The 25,741-nt window shown below is 37.3% G+C and overlaps 1 protein-coding gene across 1 annotated transcript in view; it reads left to right on the top strand.

The window, feature by feature from the left end:
• Positions 1–25,741, top strand: part of SEMA3E (semaphorin 3E) — a 152,417-nt gene that overhangs the window by 115,179 nt on the left and 11,497 nt on the right. Inside the window, exons 6-14 of the mRNA XM_074869321.1 lie at positions 2,943–3,062; positions 4,675–4,817; positions 7,532–7,646; positions 7,987–8,056; positions 9,582–9,726; positions 14,772–14,994; positions 17,647–17,738; positions 18,943–18,984; positions 22,085–22,251. Coding sequence (XP_074725422.1) covers positions 2,943–3,062; positions 4,675–4,817; positions 7,532–7,646; positions 7,987–8,056; positions 9,582–9,726; positions 14,772–14,994; positions 17,647–17,738; positions 18,943–18,984; positions 22,085–22,251 — 1,117 coding nt within the window. The remainder of the gene's footprint in view (positions 1–2,942; positions 3,063–4,674; positions 4,818–7,531; positions 7,647–7,986; positions 8,057–9,581; positions 9,727–14,771; positions 14,995–17,646; positions 17,739–18,942; positions 18,985–22,084; positions 22,252–25,741) is intronic.

A 25,741-nucleotide genomic window follows, 5' to 3' on the forward strand; every position in this document is an offset into this window, starting at 1 on the left:
CCCTGCAACCAAGACAGAAGAAAGTTGATATGTAGTAGTAGCTACAGAATAGAAGATAAAAGAGTAGAAATCTTGCCAGGACTTTTCAAATCTCAACCTCAAGTTGTCTCTAAATCTAGAATTGTCAGCACCTGTATAAACCTAGCAGCATTCAAAATTTGTAACATGGATTTAAAGGATGTGCAAAAGACTATTGAAGAGGAAAAGAGAAGATCCTCTTAATGTCAAAAGTGCAAAAGATCTCAGAATTATGTTGAATGTTCTAGTGTTGAGATCTTTGCCAGTCATACTTATCATCGGTATTGTCTCATTGCTTTCCTTAGGTGAGGTGACCTGTTTGCTCATTTGTCTTATGCTTAGTGTAGTAACACTTCAGGGTAAAAATCAGATTTAATTGTATCTGTACAATATTTTTCATGGAACAATATCCATGAAAGACTGGAACTTCCATTTTCTCCCCCCTAGGATCTCACAGATAAAATCAGTGATAACTTCCTCAGTATATGGTAGAATGCCATACCAGCAGGTTAGTTACCTATACTAACATTTTATACCTATGTCAAACAAAAGGAATAGGCTTCCTGTCCAAAATTCTGAACATCTGGACTTATGAATGTCAATCCTGATCACTAGCAATTCGTGAAGAGTCATTTACCCCACATGGATGCATTTTCCAAGATTCACTACAGTGTTGATAAAAGTGTCACGTTTTGTATTACACGTCACCATAATTTAAAAAAAAACCAAAACCAAACAAAACCAAAAAACCCCAGTCAATCTGAGATATTTTTCCAATGGAATTCTCAAAGGGGGATTTATGACTAATGTAACTGATTAATTAGGGTTATGAATTTTGTTTGGAACCTTATTCGGGCACTGGCAAAATCTGTTGTTTAAGCAGCTCTGTGTTGTTTCAAAAATAAAGCTCTGTATTCATTTGGGGTAACCTTAACTTCTACTGATGCTATAATTTATAATTATTTTTCATTTCACTTGACAATACTTTACACTAAATCCTGACCATGTATTCTAGAAGGCAATATCTATTCTTTATATAATGAAGCCTAAGGCAAAATTATGCTCAGCTCCGAATCAGCAAAGGTTTCTGAACCAGTCTCAGCTGCCAAACTATAAGAATCATTATTCAGAATCATTATTCAGTTTTATGGTACCATTCAATTCATATATATCTGTTAAGAGAAACAAAATTCACACTTTGAGGGAGACCAACAAGCAAAATTCTTGCTTCTGCTATAATCCTTTATAAATGCCAGCAAATGTTATTTGAATGGATCAGTCACGTTTATTTTGATTAGGGGGTAGGCAGCTGTGTCACTGAAACCTCCACTCAGAGAAGCCATGAACTGGAAATAATTTATTTCCCTCTTCTCGTGCAGTTTAATTCCTGTCATTTTCTAACGTTAGGATGCCACCTAGTGACAATAACCCTCTGCTTCTTAAATTGCACCTGAAAAATGTTTAATCTAAATCCACAAAGTTATGAAATATATTATTTTTAATGCTTGGTCAGTTAAGGGGAATTGCACACATGCATAACTAAAAGGTAGAATTATTGCTGAAATTTCATTAAAGTAAAATATGTCCAAAATCACAATTTTAGATGGGTCAGATGATAGAGATAGGCTGGATTTTTGAACATATGTATGATCCAGTTGTACCCAACTGCATACAGATTTTCAACAGTTACTGTAAATCAATGTATAATTTCCAATATTTTCCTATGCTTGCTTGATTTGTGAATGACATCTAAATTCTTTGAAAATGGGACCAAATTTCTGTTCCCATGAATTTTTCAGGAATTATGCATCATCAGTTGTGCAGGATAGATGAGATCTCAGGTTGTGTCCCTACTCTGGTGAATATTTTAAGGATAGGAAAGCGAGTTATTGCTGGACCAGAGAAAAATAGGCTCTTTTCTCTGTCCACTGAACACCTAAACGCCTCAGCCAGCAAGTTATACCTAAACTGTAGTTATTTCAGGTAAAGTGGAACAGCTCCAGTAGGCTGACTGGAAAACCCCCTTAGCCTAATAAAACATTTCTAAGGTAGCAGGTACTGCTTCTTATCTCTCCAGCTGGGGCCATAACTGCCTCCAGCCCTCCAGTATTTTCAGTACACATTTCACTAACAAATCTTTTCCAGCCATGTTTTGCACAGAGCCAAATCTGATAACTATGCTTAGGAAACACTCCCCTGTTTGAGGTCCAATCTGTGGATTCAAGGATGGTTTAGGTTTGAGCTGTATCCACGCAGTGTAGCCCAAATCAGTGGTTTGGTGCACTAACACTATTCTTTTTCTTAGCACTGCATCCTCTGAATCCTGCTGCTGCATTTTCATCCCATTTTCTGGCTCCTGTTATTTCTGGGTCCTCATAAACCCAACATGTCCCTTCCAGTTCTGGGACCAAGCAATTTGCTGCTTCTCATTAGCAAGACCAGGGCACATCTGGAAGCACGCAGAAGCAAATCATTGGTCAGAGTCTGTGCTGGTGAAAATTTAGGTGTCGACAAAAGGTAGATGTTTCTAGGGCCAGGCACTAACTGAATGACATTGAGATCTTTGAACTTAGGTGCCTTACGTGGCAGATGTTATTCTGGCAGATGTTATTAGATGTTAATTTAATGGCTTCATGTTTTGTGTGTGAATCTACCATGAAGTCATTCATGAATGAATGAAATTTAAAATTCTTGTCCTCATGCTGTTCCAACTGTAAATGTTGCAGTGCTGGTAGGAACAATGTCCATATACTCTTTAGGCTATATGTATTTTACTGACTTGCCTTCTTACCTAATTTTGAGCAAAAACTAATAAGCCATGTTTAAAATGCAGTTCTTGTCATATGCAATGAAATTAATAAGTAAGTAGAGCAGTACCAAATTTTTTTTTTTTTTTTTGTTGTTTTTTAATACATGGTCTGCAGGTGGTGAACTTTTTACTGGTCTCTACAGTGACTACTGGGGAAGAGATGCAGCTCTGTTTCGCACCATGAATCGCATGGCCCATCTCCGAACTGAACCTGATAGTGAGCGCCTGTTGAAAGGTATGGGAAGGAGAGGAAGGAAGAACCAGAGGTGTTTTGGATGACTAGACGATTTCTGTTTAACCAGGAATTAAAAGGCTATTGTAGATGCATGTGTATATCTATTTGGAGATGAATTTGTTTAAACTATCTTTTTCCATGAAATTTTGCATGAACCCCCTGTCAAGATGAACAAATTGAGATCTTTACTTAGGTTATATATTGGATTTAACAAGTGGAACTTTTAAATCCTTCATTTTTCATTTTTAAAATCTCTTAATTTATACTCTGAATATTCTACACTATTTCATGATATGCCAGATATAATTAAAATAATATTTTTAAATTATCCATTTAATTCATGAAAGCTTCTAACTAGAACACAGTACTCTTTTTTTCTAGATGAGATCATTTAGTTTTTATGTTGCAGTAAAACAACTCAATCTTTGCCAAATTATGTAGTTAAGGATGTCATACAATAACGCAAGATAATAAACGTATGATGATCATACAGTTAAATGAAATGAAAAATTAAAGCATGTAATTTTAAAGAATAAAATGAAAATATTCCACAAGAAAAATATTGAGAAAAATCATATGCTGGGAAATTTAAGAATTGTTTCATAGTCTTCAATGTGAAATGTAAGGTGGATGTACACAACATGTAAGTGAAGTTTATCTTCTCTCTGGAAGGTTTCATTATTTTAAATATAGATTCTTTAAATTATAGCCTCAAGCTTTTCATTTGCTTTTCATTTTGTCTATACTTGAAATTTAAATTTGCAGAAATTGAATATTTTTAAATGTATATTTAAAACACTTTAGAAAATTACCAAGTGCTGTATCAATGTCTTAAAATGCAATGACTGCTTTCATGGAGAACAAAAAGTTAGAAAATACTTACATTACCCACTGCTTCTTAAGAAATCATACTAGCTGTATGAATGACATTCTCATTTAAAGAACTTATAAAAACTTTGCTACAAATCAGTGAGATGAAATCATTCACAGATCTGCTTGGTGTGGGGTTAAAAGGTATGCAGGCATGGTCTGAAGTCTGAACTTAGGTTTCAACTTCACAGTAAAATATCAAAACAGGAAAAATTTAAGAGGTTTACATTTCATGACAAATATACACAATGCATCTTCTATCTATGAGGATATATGTTCATATAGCATGTATTAGCTGAACCACCAGAGCTTTTTCTTGATCTAAAAGGCTGCTTGTCCAAAGCTGACATTCCTACACCTGGTTTGTATGAGATCAGAGACTGTTATGTGAATATCAGTGCCAGGTTTTAGCCTAATCCAAATTAAAATATATAAACCCCAGAGAACAGGACTAGAAAAAGGTCTTTTTCTTGCACACATAGAAAGGAATATTGATTTCTGAATTGGAGCTATAAAAATAGCTTGACATTAATGTATTCCATATGTTCTATAGATACCCACCCACAAAAAGATTTTTTTCCTATTTCTATCACCCTATTCCCCTGAGGTAGCTCTCTGACTGACAGATCCCTGATTCTTTAATTTTATTTTTTTCTTTGTTACCAGCTGATTATAAGGATTGAAAAAATAAGAGAATGTTTTAATAAGCTTGAATTCAATTGACTTTTGTTTTCTTTTAAAGAACCAAAATTCGTTGGCTCATACATGATTCCTGACAATGAAGACCACGATGATAACAAAGTATATTTCTTCTTTACTGAAAAAGCATTAGAGGCCGAAACAAGCACTCATGCCATATATACTAGAGTTGGACGCGTATGTGCGGTAAGATCCTTTTTCTGATTCCCCAGCTAAATGAAAAAAAAGCATGCTCCTTTCTTTGGTCCTTCTCCCCCAGGCAAATATGGCATCTGTTAATGTATGTGAGAGTAAGTTATAGGTCTGAATGAAAACCCTACATCTAAATAGCCTCAAGCATTAGAAAATTCAAAAGCAATCCGAAATCTGGGCTTGAAGCCAAATTTTGCTGAGAGAGGAGGGCTAAGTTCAGAAGTTTTGTTATTCAACTCCATCTCTATTTGTGCTGATATGTGGTAACAGTAACATCAGTTGCCCACAGGACTCTTTTACCATCCATATTCTCAATTCAGATCAAGGCTACACCATCCTTATTATTTGCTGTAGGTCCAGGTCCTCTTGAAGCTCTCATAGCTGACATAAACTGATGTGCCCTCACATTCCTGGTGGCAGGAGCAGCCCAGCCACCAGTCGTCTTTGATGTTCCCTCTTGCCTTCCTATTCTGTCAATAAAAAACAGACTTAACTCACCTGCATTTCTGCAGGGTCAGTGACTATCGTATCAAAGAGTTGGATAGGACAAGAGGCAATAGACACAGATTGGATCACATGAAATCCCATCTAAATGAACTTCTAGGGTAGTTGAACACTGACACAGGTTGCCCAGAGTCTTCATCCTTGGAGATATTCAAAACCTGACTGGACATAGGCCTGAGCACTTTGCTGAGCAACTTGCTTAAAGAAACTTACTTTCAGCAGGGCAGTTGGACATAGATGATCTCCAGAGGTCCCTGCCAAATTCAACTATTTGTGATTCTGTAACTTGAAAACCTTTTTCTGGTGCATGAATGATAGGAGGGGTGCAATGTCAACCATCTATATATAGACTGCTTCATAGATAGTAGCTAATTAACATTTTCATTTCATCATTCCTCTTCTTCTCAACAGCAACTAAGGAAAATTATGCAGATAGGAAACTAGAACAAAGGATTGAATTGTCTAGCAAGTTATTACCACAGCCAGGTATATGGTTTACCAGAAGGAGCAGAAAAGTCACAAGGAAAGACCTCGCTTCCCTCCACTGCCCTGCACAATTATCCATATCTCACTCAGGCCATGCTCCTGGTGTGTTGATCCCATCTCTCTTTGCCTCCCTGGCCTCCCCTCCACCAGAAGGAGATCTTAGGCAGTTGCTGGAGAGGAGCACTGTTAACATATAATTGCCCAGATTGAGCTGTCTATAACCAATTGTCCATAACAATTGATGAAGTTTGGGTGAATTCCTTTTCTGTTAATTGAACTATGGTAAGGCTGATGAGAGGAACTCTCCCATTCTCATTGGGAATACATCTGCTTGATTAAAGGAAGGAACGAGAAGTTTATTTCTTAGCATCTGATTTTGTTTCTGAAAAAAATTGCATTCCCCCTTCTAACTGTAGGGCATATATTCCTAAAATTATTGGGAAAAGAGAAAGATGTAAGTTAAAAATCTTCTGTCACCTCAATATATGGTATATGTCACATATGCTTACCAGCATACTACCTATTAAAATTTCTTAAGGACTACTCCTGTATAACTTAAAACACCTGAAGTATGCAAAGTACCTAATTGAAACCTAAGACATTAATGTTCACAAAGCTAGTTGGCTTTATGAATTCAAGCCTGTGTCAAGATCTGAAGTAGAATTCTTTGGCCTGCGTTCTGGTAGATGTTCGAATAGATTATTTTAATAGTTTGCTCTAGACTGAAATATATCCACCTGAATGTCTTATCTCTAGCCATGAGTTAAACCAAAATCCCACAGACCTTTCTCTTCCACTTATCTAAAACTTCACATCCTTTATCATCTGGGCATTAGCTTCACAGCTGTATGCTATAATTCAGATTTGATTTAATGAATACAAAAAATTGCTAGCTAGTGATTCAAGAACTGGCTTTTTTTCCCCAGCTTTTACGTTTTTATCTGAGCTGTAACAGGTTTTGTAACACAGAAGAACCTTCTCTGTATATTTGTACTTTTCTGAGGAAATTGGTTCATTTCAGTAGTTCAGAATTAAGTTGTGAGAGGAGTTTTGCAAGCCTAATACAGAGCCTGCAACAGTCAGTTACACAGTCTACCTGAATATGAGACCATAGCTTTGAGGATACTACCCAAAGGTTACAGAATCTGATTACTAAGCAATAGTAAATGCCCCCTTTTCTTGACAGTCCGACAGTTGCAATAGCAAGAAAAAGATGAACTACACATAGCAAAGCAGGAATTATTTAAAGTTGTTGAGAAACTGTTAGAACACCATGTAGACGCTTGCCTGAGACTTGCCACAGCTGTACCAGGCTCTATAACCTAATTCAGGGCTTCAGTTTCCAAATGTGTTGATGTAACCTTGCATTGAGCTCCTAAAGCAAAGCTAAACTTTGCTAACATATTCAGTACATCCAGTTAACAAAAATGAGAAATAGCAAAGATTTGCAACAGCTCGATAGTTAAAACTATCCATGTATGCATGTATGAAATAAAAAATTCTTATAAACCCACAGCTCTTAATGAGACCTGGACTTAATCAGTGCAATCCTGCTTGAAAACTGACTTCAGACAAATAATACTATTAATAGACATGTGGCTTGGAAATGCATGCTTTTGACATTAAAAGATACAATGAGAGTCTAATTCAGCTGAGATGTTTGTGCTTCTAGACTTACTCATTCAAATTACCATCAGCATTTGTTTCCTTCTATGCAGAATGATATGGGAGGCCAACGAATGCTTGTGAATAAATGGAGCACTTTCCTCAAAACCAGGCTCATTTGCTCAGTGCCTGGGAGAAATGGAATTGATACGCATTTTGATGAATTAGGTAAATATCCTAGACTGCAACAAACTTAAAAACATCATATAAAACATATACTTTCATGATAACACATCTTACAGTCAAATATTGTACTTGTATTCATTAACAGGGAGTGGTTTAGTTTTTTGTTTCCAGTGTATATGAAGTTCTATACATATGGAGTTGACTATCATCAATTATGCCTTTACTTATTTCATTGTTTTTCAAGATTGCTTTTAAAATCTGCATAAAATTAAATAGCATGTATGAGTAAAATAAGATTACACTTCTAACAAACAATGAAGATTCTCTTTTGGGACTGAGAAAAGTAGTTTTCTACCAATAACATTGCTTTTAAATTTTACAGAGGATGTGTTTTTGCTGCAAACTCGTGATAACAAAAATCCAGTGATATTTGGCCTCTTCAACACCACAAGGTAAACAACTAGAAGAAATAATAGCAGCAATAGAGGACTGTTTGAACAGCCTATTGAAGAGATAGAAGCTGCATGATAAATATCCCTTAACAAATATATAGTAAACAGTTTAATCCCTGTTCTATTCACAGTGGGCTTCCTTGTTAATGTAAAAACTGCTCTACACACTCAAGGTCTTGAAGTCTCATTCAGTGATCCAATATATCTGGATCATAATTAATTAAATGTTTCTCTGCTTGAAAACTTCCTAGTGTCAAAGTATGTGCACTCCTGCATGCTTATAAGAGGAGCCTATCAGAGCCACCTCTCTTCCTTTAAGAGCTCCACTGTAACTCAAGTTTAAGTAGATAGCAGCTTAAATTCCTACTAACTTCTCAGTGAAGCCTAAAACACCAGATGTGATGTTGCTGGTGGCCTCCTTTTCCACTGCACCTCGGTCAGGTGCAAGAACACAGTACCTGTTCCTTGGACATCCAATTGTTACTTTAGGATGTAACTGGTAGAGAAGAGTGACTGTTCTTTTGCCACTATTTCACTCTCCTGATTTATTTTTTTGGAATAAAGCAAGGCAGATCTGGTTCTCTAGGGATACAGGAACCTAGCATTTTCTACTGGTTCCCTATGCCAGTAGAGAAAGGTGGGTACCTAATTAAAATTATCTGGATCACCTTCTGGAGTCTTCAGAGATAATTTTATTGTAGAAAGCACTGATGCTTCCTTAAAAAATAATGAACTGCTTCTCCAGAACTAAGTGAAAGATGGGGAGGTACTCTATCAGGGAGTATAGTGATAGGACGAGGGGTAACAGTTTTAAACTGAAAGAGGGTAGATTTAGATTAGATATAAGGAAGGGTGGTGAGACAATGGAACAGGTTGCCCAGAGAAGCTGTGGCTGCCCCCTCCCTGGCAGTGTTCACGGCCAGGTTGGACGGGGCTTTGAGCAACCTGGTCTAGTGGAAGGTGTCCCTGCCCATGGCAGGGGGGCTGGAACTAGATGACCTTTAAGGTCCCTTTCAACCCAAACCATTCTGTTCTATGAATAAAATTTAGAAGTAAAAAAGATACTGTTATGTGGATTGGTCTACATAGAGTGATCTTGATGATCTAACTAATCACAACCAACATTCCCACTCAATATACAAAGAGTCCTGTTCATTTCAGTCAGCATTGGATGATTCTCACCTTTCCAAAGTAATAAAAGAAAAAAGAGAAGAAAAATGGTTAGCTGTTTAAGTCACTAATCAAAGACGTATAAGACCTGAGTTCAGTGTTCACCATCTTTAAATTTTGGAATAACAACAGGGAGCGTCCTCAGAGAAATGTTATAAAAATAAATACATTAAAGACTTTGTAATGAACATTGGACACAGCAGTTGTAAGAAAAGCATATAGGAAAAAATAAGTATTTTTTTTTCCCTCAATACTGTTGAAATGTGACTTATTTTTAATTGCACAATAATACCAGTATTATATATACATAATGTAACATATTACTTTAACAATGTATTTGAATTTTACTTCATAGCAATATATTTAGAGGATATGCTATATGTGTTTACCACATGGCAAGTGTCCGAGCAGCTTTCAATGGACCATATGCTCATAAAGAAGGACCTGAATACCACTGGGCTCTATACGAAGGAAAAGTACCTTATCCTAGACCTGGTTCAGTAAGTACAATCTATTTTCCATTGCTTTGCTATGTACATGAATTTGAGAAGAAAAAGCAGAGTGCTGCTAATGTACAAATCTTCCTGACTTTACAGGCCAGTATATATTTATTTGAATATATACATACTCTAACATTTCTGGAACAGTGTGGAATGGCTTAACAATAAGTTTAATCAAGTACTAGAACCATACATTTCCCAAAAGAAAATAGTGGAATTAATTATATAACATTTTTCAAAATCCTGTTGGGCCTTGCATTTAACAACCTTGTGTTAAGGTCTTAAGGTCCCAAAGTTAGGACCCCAAGCAGTAATAGGGCTAGAAGGTGGGTCAGATGCTGCGTTCAGAAGCAGTAAGTGCATTACCTGGGAAGGAACCTCACTTTCTATTGAACCTAGAATACCTGTTCTTCTAAATTTGGCTGCTGACATATCTTATTTTCAGCTGAACCTTGATAACTTCAATCTAATTGCCAAAGAATAAATGAAAAATCAAATTTTTTAAAGTGCATTGAGTGATCTGTGAGGTTTTTTTCTGATGGAACTTTCTGGAGAACAGATTGTCCCTACTGACTTGACTTGAGAAAATAAAGCCAAGATGAACTAAAAACATGTCCCTATATTTACATTAAAAAAAGTATTTAAGATGCAATGTTTTCCAATGTAAATAAGCTTATTACTGGAAAAAGCAAGCCTATACCAGGCAATTCACTTTTCTTCTATTGCCCACTGAAGGCATTTTAAAAGTGTTAAAGGAAGAAAAATCATGAGATGATCCACTATTTCAAGATCAGGTGGTTCTGGTTCCTTTTTTACATCTCTTTTTCAAAAAGGATCAAATTTCTGTAACTCAGATCAGAACACAAGTTAGAAATGAGACATTGATTTTTAACAAAAATAATTAATCAGAATAAACAGGTTTGTAGTTTAGGAGTAAATTCTCCATCACTTGAGGTCCTTCTCTCAAGGCTGTTTTTTTCCAACAGCAATAGTCTAGCATCCTCACTATTCACTGGCTTGCTTGCAGACACCACAGAGTAAGATTTTATTACCTTCAAATCAGGTTCCTGAGCTTATTAACATTCTTGTTCTGTACCCTTTACAAAGAATATAGAAATATTGAAACAATGTTGCAAAGAACCAAACTGAGCAAAATCACTCATGTTTTTTTGCTATTTTTTACACAAGTTTCTTCACAAACCTCTTTTTTTTTTTTTTTTTTTTTTTTCCTCCAATGGACATTAAGTGAAGAAAAGAAACAAGACATATTTTGAAAATACAATTAATCTGGAAGCTATTGTAGCATACTCTGCGACTATACTGGTGTTGTCATGTAGACAGTTGTTCCTGCCTAGCACTTAGATTTTTCATTTGGTAAATAGAAATTCTGGAGGAAATCACAAGCTCATTACTTAGAGACAGGTAATTAATTTCTGCAATGAATTCCTATTTCTGTGTTGATTTCTCAAAGGCATCACAAATAATCTTCATCTCAAACCCTTTTCCTGTTTCACTCTCTCTTCAGGTGTCTCTGAAGTTTGTATCCCTGTAGTATCTTAGCCTGGGACTTTCACATTTCAGCTAGGGGAGGGGGGAGGACATTCCAGCCTGGAGGGTGAGGAGATCTGTCCCACTTTCACCGCCTGCCAGCGCAGCTTGAGGGTGCCCTTTGCATTGAGGGGGCTCATCAGCATCTTGCAGAAGGGGCACAGCCAGGGCCTCCCTCACCTTCCCCTTCCTGCTGCAAGTCAGGAGGAGCCCCACAGCAGGCAATGCCAGGCCAATCCAGAGAAGCATCACATCCAGGATTTCTTCTTTGCCCTGTACCTTCTGGAAATAGAACTAACCCACCCATGGCAGCTGTCATCTGTTGCAAAGCTGCTTTTATTTACACTCGCTGAAGGTCTACCCCTTATCATGTCAGCATTGTGCAGATTTTTGACTCCGTGAGATGCAAAGACATTTCTAATAGCTGTTTGTATAAAACCCCCCACAGTTTTCACACTTCACCTCTTTATCTTCTCACAGGCTAGGGACTCTCTCTCTTGAGCTTAACGATGGAATAAACAGTTGCTGGAGCATTACTTTCAGTGTTGTTTTTCCTTTGCTAGCTGAATCAATATTCTCTTTTATACTAAGAGCAATCATTTGCAGAAATAAACATTGCATACAATTCATTAATCACTGGATCACAGGAATGAGAGGTGAAAAGGCCTATTAGCTTATCTAGTCCATGCCAGTACAGCCTTTCTCCCTGTAGTAAGATTCTGAATTCTGGTCCTCTCTCATTTTAAATTAATGTTTTCCTCTGCTTCTCTTGGGGCTAGGGACATAAGTCAAAATGCAGGAGTGGATGCTCCAAAAAAGAGATTATCTAGAATTTAAACATTATGAATATGATTTGACCATCTTGGCCAATAAGCTACCACCGTAGCAGTGCTGACATCAATACCAAATGGGTTTTTTAGTTTGTTTGATGTACATCAAAGTCATTGGTATAGATTCAAGATAGAAAATCAGATAAAGAAATTATCACATTTTGAGCAAAATGGTTGAATTCAAAGGAATTATTGGTTTCCTGCTTGACATTTTGTATAGCAAATTTAGAGTTTTTGCAGTTTTACCAAATAATAAGACAGTACCATGCATGGTCCAAGTTCTTTAAGTTGTATTCATTTTTTCATTTCCAGGCAGTAGAACACCTCACATCTGTTATTTGGACTAACATGAAACACAGGCATGAATTCAGTATTAATGACTGCAGTCATTACATTGATATCTCCTAGCACTGTAGATTAAATAGTGGTTTTCTGGCAAGAAGGAGAGAACACTGAGCCAGCACTTCAGCAAAGTTGACAATGATTTACAGAAAGGCTGCCCTGTTTAACTCACCTTCGATGCTTCTCTGCCTTGGCTCTGAATGGCCACATTTTGGTCAGACTGGATTGTAACCTCCCCAACAGGCAAGGCATAGGAGCTGAAACAGGTATAAAAGAAGAGTGCAAATGATTTCCCCAAAGTCATGGAACAAGTTTGTTGAGGAACTGGGCCTTTCCTGGGTGTTAATCAATTTAGTCATGTTTGTCTCTGTAAGTTGCAGAGCACATCAGAGGCTGAAGTAGCTGGCTCTACCAGCTAACATAGGATTAATCAATTAATTTTTGACTGTTTATTTAGGGCACAGTTTAGAGGTCTTTTCAACGCTTTTCCAGTAGCATGAAGAGAAAGCATGTCTCAGGCTGTAGCCCACAGTGTTAGGTTTCATGCTGCAAAGAAAAGGTCAGCATATTGGTAAACTGAATCCCAACACCGTTCCATTACAGGAGTGACAAGACCTTTCCATTACAGAGTGACAAGAGGCCAGAAGTAGCCTACTATTAAGCATCTCTTACAGTCAGCACTCTTTGATCTTAGCTATTGAATGGTAAAGATGGAGTCTATAAGTAATGAGAGTAGAGCTGAAAGCTAAATAAACAGAAAACCACTAAGACTCACACAGGTTCTGACAGACTCTGCAATCCGCTGCTCTCTACAGTCTGCTTGAAGCACTGCTTCTGCATAATCTCTGCTCTTGTTTTGCTGATTCTTTTAGTGCATTTAGACTGTGATGCTTCTGGGAATGACATCAGTTACCTCAAAAATGGTGTTGATAGACTTCAGAGATGGCTGCATCTACTGTTTCCTTTTTAGACTACTTGATTTTATTTAATTAAAAATGATAAGCCTGTGAAGGATTATTTTTATTAAATCTCTGCAGGACTAGAACTTTGTAAAAGAAACCTGGCAATGCCTATTCACTTGATATGCTGTGCAGTGCATAGAAAGCAGAGGCTTAGCCTGTCTTCATGCTCCAGCTCAGTCTCTTTATTGCAAACAGCCAGTGAAATTCCATCACTAGGTTGATTAGACAATTACTTTAAAGTCAACACTGAACAAATACTTTCCTGTAGCTAAGCCCAACAAGTGGAAACAAACATTGCCCCACTTGACAAGTGCAGGAGTTTGTTATTGTCAATTACAGCTGACCACAAGTTTAAAATTACTGTTTCCACAAAACATAAAGAGTATTTTATTTCATTTTATTGATTGAAAAATCCAATTTAAATAGGGAAAGGCTGCTACTGTGGCTTTGCTTGAAATGCTTCTTAAAACCACACTATCTTATGAATATTTGGAGAAAGTAAATGGCTGCTGAGACATTTCCAGCTTGATCATAAATGGTTTCAATTAGACATCATGAAGCAAATTGGAAATGTAGAATCTATGTTCAGTTAGGGAACACTATATCCTTCACAAAGCATCCTAAAATTAACTTCTCTGTTTAACGCATTAAATTATCCCTAATTGCACATTTGACCGAAGGAGTAAGCCTCTTTTAATCAATCACTGACATAAAGTCTATTTGCTTTGCAAAACAGTAGATTGATCGATGCAAACATTGGTATTTCAAGCTAGACTGTGATACATAATACTGTCATTGTGAGTTAGGAATTAGAATCAAATGTAATACTGTTAGAATGCCTGAGATCAGGAATTAGTGTTGCTGCTGGCATAATTTTAAAGTGTGCTCAGTTTCTTATGTTAATACATTTTGCAATCAAAAGTAATAAGACTAGGGATTGATTTCAAGCATTCATATTCTGCTGACTTTACATGGCTGTGTCTCTACTGGAATAGGAAACCCCTTCTCCTAACTATGTCAGTGGCCATTTTGGTTACATCTTCAATATGAATTTGGGGAAGACATGAGCACTATGTTGTTTTTTTTTTTTTTTCAAAATCTGTCACTATTTATTCTGCTCTTAGTATGCCAGGAGCTCCCTCTTTCTGAACATGACAATGTCAAGGCTCTCTTTCTTGGTCTTTCTCATGATTAATAATCCACACATGCATAGGGTTCACTGTCCCAGTTCCTACTGTGGTCTTCTGTGCTTGTTTTTATGCCAGATTTTCTATAGACTTGTCATTATCCCTGAAAATAAGACCTGTCTCTGACAATTTATTTGTCAAACTATCAGGATAATCTCTGTTTCGTGTTTTTGCAGTGTGCCAGCAAGGTGAATGGCGGTCTTTACACTACCACTAAAGACTATCCTGATGATGCTGTCCATTTTGCCAGGAGTCATCCACTGATGTATCAGCCCATCAAGCCTGTTCATAAGAGACCAATACTAGTTAAAACAGATGGAAAGTACAATCTTAAACAAATAGCAGTGGACAGAGTGGAAGCTGAAGATGGGCAATATGATGTCTTGTTCATTGGCACAGGTAAATAACAGAAATCAAGGAAGACGATTTAATAGGGTTTTTTTACCTCAAGAATGAATGAAACTGTGTATAGTCCAAAAATAAAAAATCGATACAACATTCCTTTTTAATGATCATTCTTTGCATGACTGTGCCAATCTTCACCTTACAGAGGAGGTTAGTCATTCTAGACATGTGCTTCACTGTGCTGATAACATCATATAGAAAAATTATGGTAGGGAAACATTTAAATACTAGGAAGAGAAACTTAAGTATAGGATTCCATTTTTTTTCTTTCTCTCCTAAAAATAACCTTAAATTAAATTCCTGAACAGCTGGCCTGATTTTTAAAACTTCAGAACACAATCATGTATCTGAGCATAGTTCTGAGCTGAAAGCTAGAGACCTCAGAGAAACAAAGGTGGTATGATTTTCAAAAATACAAGTTCAAGTTACTGACTTTATTCCTGGTTTACTTTCCACAATTCTTGATACCACAAGTCTAGCTGATACTGTTAGAAAGAAACTACTGGCTTCCAGCTTTGGGTTACAACACAGTTCAAGGAAGGAAGGAGGAAATACCCAAGTTTCTAAAAAATAAAACTGTTAGAAGTTTTCTGCCAAGTTTTCTTGTCTTTCTTTTGTGCCATTTTCATAAGATACAGAGAGCTTGTTTAAAGAGCATTTTAAAACATTTACCAAACAAACATGATTAAGGTAAAACATAACATAGACCTGCCCTAACTCTAAGGAACTGCAGAAAAAACCACATTCTAATGGTATTTGAAAAATAAGAAAACTTAAGAAAATAAGAGGAGAGCTTGGAACTAGACAAGACTTTAGTTACATCTAATCTATCTGGACAAAATCCAAGGAGTCATACATTCACGTTTTATCAATGTAACAACAGGAATTGTATCACAAATCATTTTGTCCATTTTGTTTAGGAAAGCAGCTGCAGTGAATTATTTTTTACTAATGAAATTCCTCTGATAAGAACATTTCAGTGTTGAGAACATTCAAAAGAAACATTTTTGTAGAATAGCAAAGACTTATTTATATTAGTGCTCTTTTCTAAGCTTTTAAATGGCCTGGGTATTGTCTCAGTATTGGACTTAGTGTGGCCTATAAACGTTGTGCCATGTGTCACTTACATCTGCACAGCAGATTTTATAATGGTGTCTAGATTTTTCATAGTTTCCACTTGCACTTGTGACTGAGATATTGTATCAAATACTCTTGTACACAAGTCCTCTGTTCAGCAAAGTTAAATCCAAGGGGAATTGAGTGTGTACTTTAGAGCTGTGCGAGGCTGGCACCCAACAGCTGCTTAGTCTTCTCAAGATGTCTAATCTCAGGTGACAAGAAATTCCAGCATAGGAATTTGGGCTTTAGAAAATCTAAAATGAACCCTGCAATCTCTGCTCTGGCAAAGCTTCCACCAAAAAACTCACTGCTTTTCTTGGCAATATAATGTTAGAAAGGGTTAATCTTTTTTTATCCGAGTCCAACACCTGCTGTGTAAAATAAGTAAACAGGGTCTTACAGGCAAGTAGAAGTTTCCTTAGGGTAGCAGTGCAGGTCAGAAAGGTCCATCAAAGGCAAAGTCTGAACATCAGGGTTAACTTTCACATGTCTGTCAGCATGATTTGAAGAGGGACTTACCTATGAAAATCAGAGTTCAGAATGCAATATCTTTTTACTGTTCTGTCACAAAATGGATGCCTTTGATTACATATTCTCTTTGAGAAGTGGAGTATGACCCCAGTTTAATGGTTCCTCTTTATGTTTGCCCCTTTGATCTTTTTCTGAACATTTTTCCCAGTGCTTGTCTGCTTAATATTTCCCCTGTAAATCAAAGGCGACTGAAAGTAACAGAAGAAAGGAAGTGATATTTGCCATTGTTGATGACAGATTTTCAGATTAAGGAAAGCAAGACTATTCTAATAATAGTCAGCATGACAAAGCTGAAGTGGTGGAGGACCAGATGCTATTTGCATGTTTTAATTTCCTGCAAGAGTTGTAATGACAGAGAGGCTGATAAATCTAAACTCCAATGTGCCTTAGAAATTTTGAATGTGCAGCTTTTTTTGGTTCATCTTCCTTTGATTAACACCTTCAGCTCAACAGCAGTTCAGTATTTCCCTAGAGGAGGGCAAGAACTTCGGACAATGAACCCCTGAAGGTTTTTCTACTCTTGCTTGGAGGAATGAAGCTGCTGCCAGCAATTAAGGATAGTTAGTAGTTTCCTAAGTAGTGTAAACACTCAGACCCTATAATTAAAGCTACTTTACACTCCCTTGCCTTGATGGGCTCAACTCCTGCCTACTCTCATTGCTTTTTCTGAAATATGATTACCTTCTTTGATACTTTTGCAGCTCACTAAGGGGTTATGACCCAGAGTTTGAAAAATACAAGTCAATTAATCATATAGCTCAGGGATGTCTCAGCTGACTCTTATTTGCCAGGGACAGATTGTCATATGTGTTTATTTTCTAAGAGTAAGAATCCTCATCAATAACAACAATACTCAACTACCTGTACATATTTATAAATTTCTATCCATTATCAGTTTGAAGAAGTCATTTAATGTACTTGAAGGCCATATAAATGTTTCCACCAATTATAACCCTTAGTTTTGTTTTGCTTTTTTCTTTTTAAATTTATTCCCAGATAATGGAATTGTGCTGAAAGTCATTACCATTTACAACCAAGAGACAGAATCAATGGAAGAAGTGATTCTTGAAGAGCTGCAAGTATTGAAGGTGAACTGTGCTGTATATGAAACATATATCAAGTCTTGAATTTTCTGCAGAATTAAAATGTCTAAAAAATCTGAGGATAGTCAAATATATAATAGTTGTGTGCAAGAAATTTTCTAATGATCTAGTTATTTTATGACAGGAACTCTTCATTTTCAACTTAAGCTTTTCTTAGGTGGAGTTATAGTCCAAGTACTGAAGCATGTTGCAGCAAACCAGAACTAATGTCTTTCTGTTTACGTGCTTGGAGATTGTAGTGTGACTTTCAGTTAGAAACTTACTGCATTTTATTTAATTTTCTCTCATGTCCAATTAGGTATTTAAAAGAGTATAACTACACGCACAAAAATGTGCCTACTACAATCTTAGAAGCTTAAATGAGGTCCAGATAAAAAAAGCCCAATCCTCAGAAAAAGTGAATCAGTTAATCTGTCTGTACAGTGGGTAAACCTGAGTGGTAGTGAGGCAAAACTCCATTCTGTTTAAGAATAACCCATGGCTAAAGCTCGGTATTTGGTATGTGGCAAAGTTAATATAATGACATTAGTGAGTATTCACATCATTCATGCTAACCACATAAAGTAGAAGGCTAACCTACTTGCAACCATAGGGAAAATCTAACATCCAGATTTAGATATTTAAATCTGGTACCTGAATTTAGGCAGTGTAACTATTGACTTGTTGGTTGGGGAGGAAATCACAGAAATTGCCCTCTTGATAAAGCTGGTTTTCAATAGACCTGTTAGGGACTATGTTTTGTCATTGCTCTAGGAAATCTGAACAGAGGGCAGAGAGGACAGTGGTAAAAGAAGGAATTTCTGCTATTTTTATCTTATCTTCAATGAATGTTTTGTTATAAAGAACACTTCACTTATCACTCTCAAGTACGACAAAAGGGATTCAGTGGTGGCAAGAGCTAATGTCATGTTTGACAGGGAAATTCTAGTGTTCCTGTGGCTTCAATAATCCTGAATTAAGTGTTGGTTGGTTGTTTTTAAATAAACCCTTCTAAAGCAGTACTTCTGAAAGACACAATTTCCTCACATCTTTCTGTAGCATCAGAAGTAAAAGAAAGTCAAAATATCTAACAAATCTGAATATAATCAACATCAACAAAACATCACCACTATTTTACCTTATTTATTGTCATAGGAAGAAAGGTTTGTTTTTTTTTTTTCTAAGCAAGTAAATATTTCCTATTTTCTAGGTACCAGTTCCTATTCTTTCTTTGGAGATCTCTTCAAAAAGGGTAAGTATATGACAAGTTTGAAATGTGAAGATTGTGACTTAAATGTAACGAAGCTATAAACTACACAGAGATAGATAGATGCATAGATAGACAGATGGATGTACATCATCTATAATGAGATGTATGGTTATATGCTCTGTTTCTTTATAAGGTATTTCTGTTTTTCAATTCTAATATTAAATCTCCTTAGTTCATGCTATCATTCATGCCCAAGCAACTAAAAACCAATCTGTTTCATGAGTTACTGACATAGTAATCACAGTAGGGATTAGCTTCATGGATATGGCAACTCACAGAAAACTTCCTTGTTGATAAATGCAGACAGACCAGCCCCATGGGGATATCAGTGCAAGAAGAGCTTTGCTGGCTCTCCCACATATTCAGTTGCCCATGAAAGGCAGGGCTGTTTGGATCTGACTCCCTTTCAAGTTTCTGTTAGTTTCTGCTAAGATAAACACCCAATTTATTGCTCTTGTAGGTAGATTCTCATATGTACCATATCATAGGTATCCATACCATATCCCCATAGCATCTCAGGTTGGAGCCATTATTAGCATCCCAGGATAGTTGTATCTTAATATATCTTAGAGATCTGACGCAATATAGGTGCCCATAAATATAGTGAAACACAAGTAACAAAGAATGAAAAGTGCACTAATAGGAGACGTGAGTGTGCCCCAAAAGGTCATTTTAGTCTTGGTGTCCAATCAACTTACATTATTTCTGCAGATAATGCAGAAGGACAAACTCCTCTGATGGTGTTTCAGAGGATGATCTTAGGTGTAAGTATTCTGAATTATTTCCTGGATCGAAGTATTCTTTTCCAATGGACTGTGAAGACAGCTCTGGATTGTCTAATACTGCACCTAAGTTATTATTTGGAGAGAGAGTCCAGTGTCCTTTCAGATATTTGTTTTACCTTTAGCTCTCAGTGAAGTGTCATAGTAAAAGGGAAGAGTAGAAAGGAGATACTGTATAAAAAGTGAAGTAGTCCTCCTCCATTACATCCAGCTCCCAAGAGGAGTCCTAACTCTACTAATTCAAGAAGTATCTGGAAAATGTGGAGAGAATTGTAAAAAAGCTGCCAAAGAAATCCAGCAGTTGAAGAACAAACTTTCTTGTGAGAAGCAAAAGTAGCTTAATGTTTTCAAGATATGAGAGAAAAGACAGAGAGAACAGCATAGCCAAATATAAACTTTTACCCAGCTAAGTGACTTTGAACATTGATGGCAAAGCAATATCAAGATTAAATAACCAAGTTCAGCTTGTTGAATGTAGATAAATGTAATCTTGAAATAGGATGCAGTTTTCTGGTACTGAGGACAATTAAATATTGGAATATATGTTAGGGATGGGGTTGGCTTGAAGTCATTTTGTCTTTAAAATGAGATCTGTAAGCAGAAGTGTAACTTAGTTGAGTTGATGTGAAAAGAAGTTACCAAAACACTCAAACATTTTGGCTGGTCTCTTTTGAACTTGGAGTTTGTGAGCCTGTGGAGACCTCCTTGCTAGCTTTGTCTCAATATCCTTGTAACACTAACCAGTCTTCGCTAAGTCAGTGGTACAATAAAATCTCATGTTTCAGGGCTGAGCTAGTTATCTGCAAAGGCTGGGAAGGAATGTTCTTCTTTGATGTTTGGTTGGCTAGATATCGATGCTTTTTGCCCTCCTCTGATGAACCAAGACTTAGTGTAGTCTTTACCCCTGTTAAAAGATGAAAGAGAAAAATACCATCTCATATGTCTCATTGAAAGTGTTGTTCGTGTCTTTGGGGACAATCAGACTGCAGTCTTTGCAGACAAGAAAAGAATTCCCCTCAAACAAGGATCCTAGGTTTCTTCTTCATTCCAGTTGGCAGGTTGAGTTCCTGCTACTATCATCTGGTTTATCTCAGCTGAAAAAGTCTTCAAGCACTGCTTTTACCAGCCTCTCCTAGTCTCTTCCCCTGGCATTTCTAAGAGTAAAGTTTTTGTGACCTAAACAGCTATAGGAGGTGTAATTAGGAGCAAAAATGAACTATCTGGATTAAATGTCTTGGTTTATGATAGGCAAACCAGACTAAATAAGATGCCTGATTTTCCAGCTTTAAGAATTTTAAAAAAATCAGATTTTGAAAGCTTGGTCCAAAAGTGGGAATTATGGACTAAATTTGGACATTAGGATAAGCACGGTTTAAGTGTTCATTAGGAATCGGAGTCCTTTTTCTGACAAGTAAAACCATGGATGTGAGCTCTACATAAGCAGTTCCTATTACAATGCACACAGCATATATCTGTTTTCACTCCATTTACATACACCAGCAACGAGATTTTTTATCAAATCCCTGTAAATTCAATCTATTATTCTCTTCTGAATTTATTATGCCAGCAACTCATGAATCAGATTGATATCTCACTTGATTTGAAAAGGACATTTATGTGAACTCAGAAGATTCAAACAGTCCTAGAATTAATGCTGAAAAAAACCCAAACCGTACGAATAAATATTAAAGTAGATTGTGACCAGTTAATTTGTAAGGAAGGACTGCACAGCACCAGGAAAAAAAAAAAAAATCTATCTAAAAAATCTATCTACTTTCATGCACTGAGGGATTATACAAATCATAGTCTACTGTGTATATGTGACCATATTGCAGGTAGTCACATCAAGAGTTAAATTTACTTGATAACTTCCATTTTAAGATTGAGGTTGCTTAAAACTTTTGTTTAAAGTCTTTCATGTCAAGTTTTTTTTGCAGATCAGTTAAGTGACAGAGAATTGTAAAGAGGGAGGCATTGGGAACTATCTTGAGGAAGAAAAAGAAACTTAAGCCCCTGCCTATTCAAACACAAAGTTTACAAAGCTGAAACTTCAGAAGCCAGGAAATGCCAAAATAAACTTCTTCGGTTTAGTTTCTTTATGTTCCTCTGTGCTCATGCAGAAGAGTTTAGCCTGTAATCAGATATTTTCCTACAGAGTAACTCTGCCTCCCTCAGGGCACAGGCTGGATGCGCAACTGGCAAGCAATGATAAAGCTAACATTTTTTAATAACTACATTAGTAACAGAAGTTTTAGCGGATGTTCTAGGTATTTAATCATACGTAGGGTATTTTTTTCCAGCAACAGCTCTACATTGGATCTGAGTCAGTCATAGCACAAGTGAAGTTCCACCAATGTGACATGTATGGCACCGCCTGCGCGGACTGCTGCCTCGCTCGAGATCCATACTGCGCTTGGGATGGGATCTCCTGCTCCCGATACTATCCCACAGGAATGCAGGCAAAGAGGTGAGAACTGCTGCTTTCTGTGATATGATTTTGGCAAAATAGCTACTACTACAGAGTTCCTACTACAATACAAAGTACTTCATATCTCCCCTTCATAAAAATAACTGAGCAGTAAGAAGATATGTCAGCTGCTAATTTATTAGCACAACCTTAGGGGATTTCAAAGGACACAAATTAACAGGATGGCATAAACTGCGGTACCAGGAATATTTTTATGAATGAAGAAAGTCATTGAGTAATTCTTCACAGTAAGTTTTAAGCGAACTTCAATTTCCTTATACATCTTTTGGTGTGCAGAGGAAAGATTGTTTACAACATTAGAGGCCTATTTTGGTAGTATTATACAGCAATTACATCACACTGCAATAACATATACAATAGAATTTCCAAAAAAAAAGCAAAGAAATATGTGTGTTAATAGCCAAATACCTTCACCAGACAAAATGAAACCAGAGTATCTGCAAAGGCTAAGGTTAGGCTGTCTCGTCCCACGTGGTGGGTTACGAGGGGGGTGAATCTTTTGAATTCCCTGAGAGCCTGCATGCTGGTGGAAGAGCCGCTGCAGGGCAGGCTGAGTCACCACAATGGCTCAGAGGAACAATTGTGCTGGTGACTTTATTAACTGACCACTTCAGTAAGTGAATGGAGACAATTTGGCGACAATCAACTGATAACCGTCTGGAGAATGAATAAAGGCACTTTGGCAATGAGACTATTCTCCTAATAACCCATCGATGATCAACCCGATCACAATTTAATTCCTACAAAACTTATATACATTAATATATGTAAGAGAAAGAGAGCAGAAAGAGGAAAGAAAAAGAGAAGGAGGGGATAGGAAAAGGGGATTTCTGTCACAGAGTAGCCAGCATGGTCCGTAGATTGTGGGTCAACAAAGACACAAGTGGGGTATTGCCTTTATATAGCCTTTCCTATGCATGCACAGTAGGTTGTTCCAGAAGGTTCTCATTTTTTCAGGCTTGTACCTGCACAGTTAGGCAAGTTCTGTCTCTGGGCAACAACAGGAGGGAGGGGGAGAGAAACAGCCCTCTGCCCCACCTCCGCAGGGCTCGCTCAGCTCCCCCCCCCAGGGCGTCCCACTGGAGTTGTTTGAGACATCCTCTTCACAAATAGTTTCTTGTTTATGAAGAGTTCATGACATAGGCTTAGGCTTTCTCCAGTGAATTTATAAAGACAAGTTACTCTAGAGGCCAGTTCAAAGCATGAACCTAATTTAAGTACTTTAATTCTTCCCTTGGGAAGACTTCTCCTCTCTATCATCATTCACTTATTCATGGCTCTTGGACTTCACTCTTTTATGCAGTAATTTCCTATACACCTGTCCCCTTCCCTCTCAAACCCAGTTTCTCCAGTTCAGCTACACAAATACTTGGTCAAGCATCTAGAACATGCATATTTTAATCGAGACCTTTTCACAAGACTTTGAGTCAGTTTTGCCACTAAAAGAGAGTAATTTCTACCCTTAGTCAGCAAAACTTTGGTAATGAATAGTTCAAATCCTTTCCCTGGCTTTTTTATTATTACTGTTTCTGCAAGTATATACTTACATATATTAGACCTACACAGACTGCAAGGATTAGAATGAATTGAATAACTTCTGGAGACAGTTTTGAAAACCAGTGGAGATGAATCAGTCAAAACCAAGTCACGGTATCCCAAATTGATTATTGTTTCTTAAGGAAAAACAGGATTTTGTTTTTCTTGTCCTGCACACCTTATATTTCCATGAACCCAGATGCACTCAAACAAATGTACTGCTGACTATAGTCAGGCACAACAGACATTTCTCTGGGTTTTTCTAAAAGATAATAAACAGAGAAAGCATTGGGTAACACAAATTTTTTGGGTGGGGCACATTAAAATGTAAAAATGAGAAATACAGGCAGTGACTCAGCATAATTAAGAATCTCTTGGATTTACTACACTGAGGCATAAGTTAAACCAAGTAAGAAATCTGCACCACTTTTGCAAGCAGGATTGTATATTCTTCTCATGCCTCTTGCAAGCAGACGTAAGGGAGGAAGTGGGCTTTGGTTGTCTGCTCAATGTGAGAAGAGTCTGGCTAAACTTTTTAGGCCCCAGATTAAGAAAGATGAGCAGATATATAGTGGGCCAGGGAGATTAATTTCCCACAGTATAAGTAGAAATTGGATTATCGTAATTATAAAGCATATGGGTTACTCATCTAATGATGTAAAAGTCATTTGGGGAAGGTGGGGGTTAAAAAATTTCCCAGCAGCCTGGTAGGACTGTATCAGCATTTACGTTGTTCTGCAGGTTACTTGTTGTCTGAGAAAAGATAAGAGAAACTCACTCAGTCTTGAACTCTGTTGTACATTTTTAGCATATTTCTCACCTAAGACAATTTCCAGAGTAGCAGCCCTTAAGTCCCCTGACACATGCATTTATCCAGGGTTGAGTGATATGGGCAGCACCCCAGGCACCTTCCTGTGCCTTACCGCCCCAACATTCAGCAGGTCAGTCTCTAAAAGAAGAAAATACTGCTGCTATCACCCTCCTTCTCTTAAGATAAGCACTGCATCAGTGGAGAAGGGATTTGCACTCAATTGAATGTTCTTGAAGTCTGCAAAACTTGTTTTACATATAAGAGTTTGAGGAACAGCCAGCAAGAACTAATAATGTTGAGAGGGATGGGTGGCATTTGCTTTGTTCACTCTAGCTCATAGCTGAAGCTCAGAGAATTTTAAATTTATGAGCTTCCACTAACTGAGTGGTACGTGGAGATGCAGGGAGAGCTACTCAGGACATGTGTATGGAAGTTTTTTTAAGATGCCTCCCACTGGGTTCCAGACAGAGACCACTGCTGGAAAAGGCAGATCTCAGTAGACAACATGGAGTTTTCCGATACCAAGTGACCCTGAGCAGGTAATAACCCTGTCATGGTTGCCTTGGGCTCCACATAGAATTAACACCACGTTCTGGAGCGTACGCGTTTTGATTTGACCTTGTCTCAGGGCCCCATATTTCTGCTCAGGCTGTACTGGGTAGTACAGGTAACGTGAGTACAAGGGGCATTGGAGAGCACTTTTTCCCCCTGTTCCTGGCAGCCCTCACTTCATCAGGACTTATGGAGCTGTGCCTTACATTACAGTGCACTTGAGCTGGCTTTAATACCACCTCTATCTGCTCAAAGGTGTCCCTCATACAGTACATTTAGGTGGGTTTTTGACTTGTAAGAGCAGCCCTGCTAGTGCAGTAAGAGCACTGCTAAGAGCTCTTTTGAATTCCACTTATACTGGTGGAGAGTTGAACTGAAGCAGGGATGTACAATGTGTCCTCCCCACTTTGATTCAAATTCTCTCTGCTTTAGATCCTAATGCCTTCAGGGTATGACAAGTGTTTAGAGAAACATGAAATAGCAAAACTGTAAACTCAGGCATGTACAGGATATAGAAAGAACTGCAACATAAATACAAAAACCCTCTGCTTGGCAGCTGGTACTAATGTG

This window comes from Strix uralensis, chromosome 5, assembly GCF_047716275.1.
Source record: "Strix uralensis isolate ZFMK-TIS-50842 chromosome 5, bStrUra1, whole genome shotgun sequence".
In the NCBI taxonomy this organism is placed as follows: Eukaryota; Metazoa; Chordata; class Aves; order Strigiformes; family Strigidae; genus Strix; species Strix uralensis.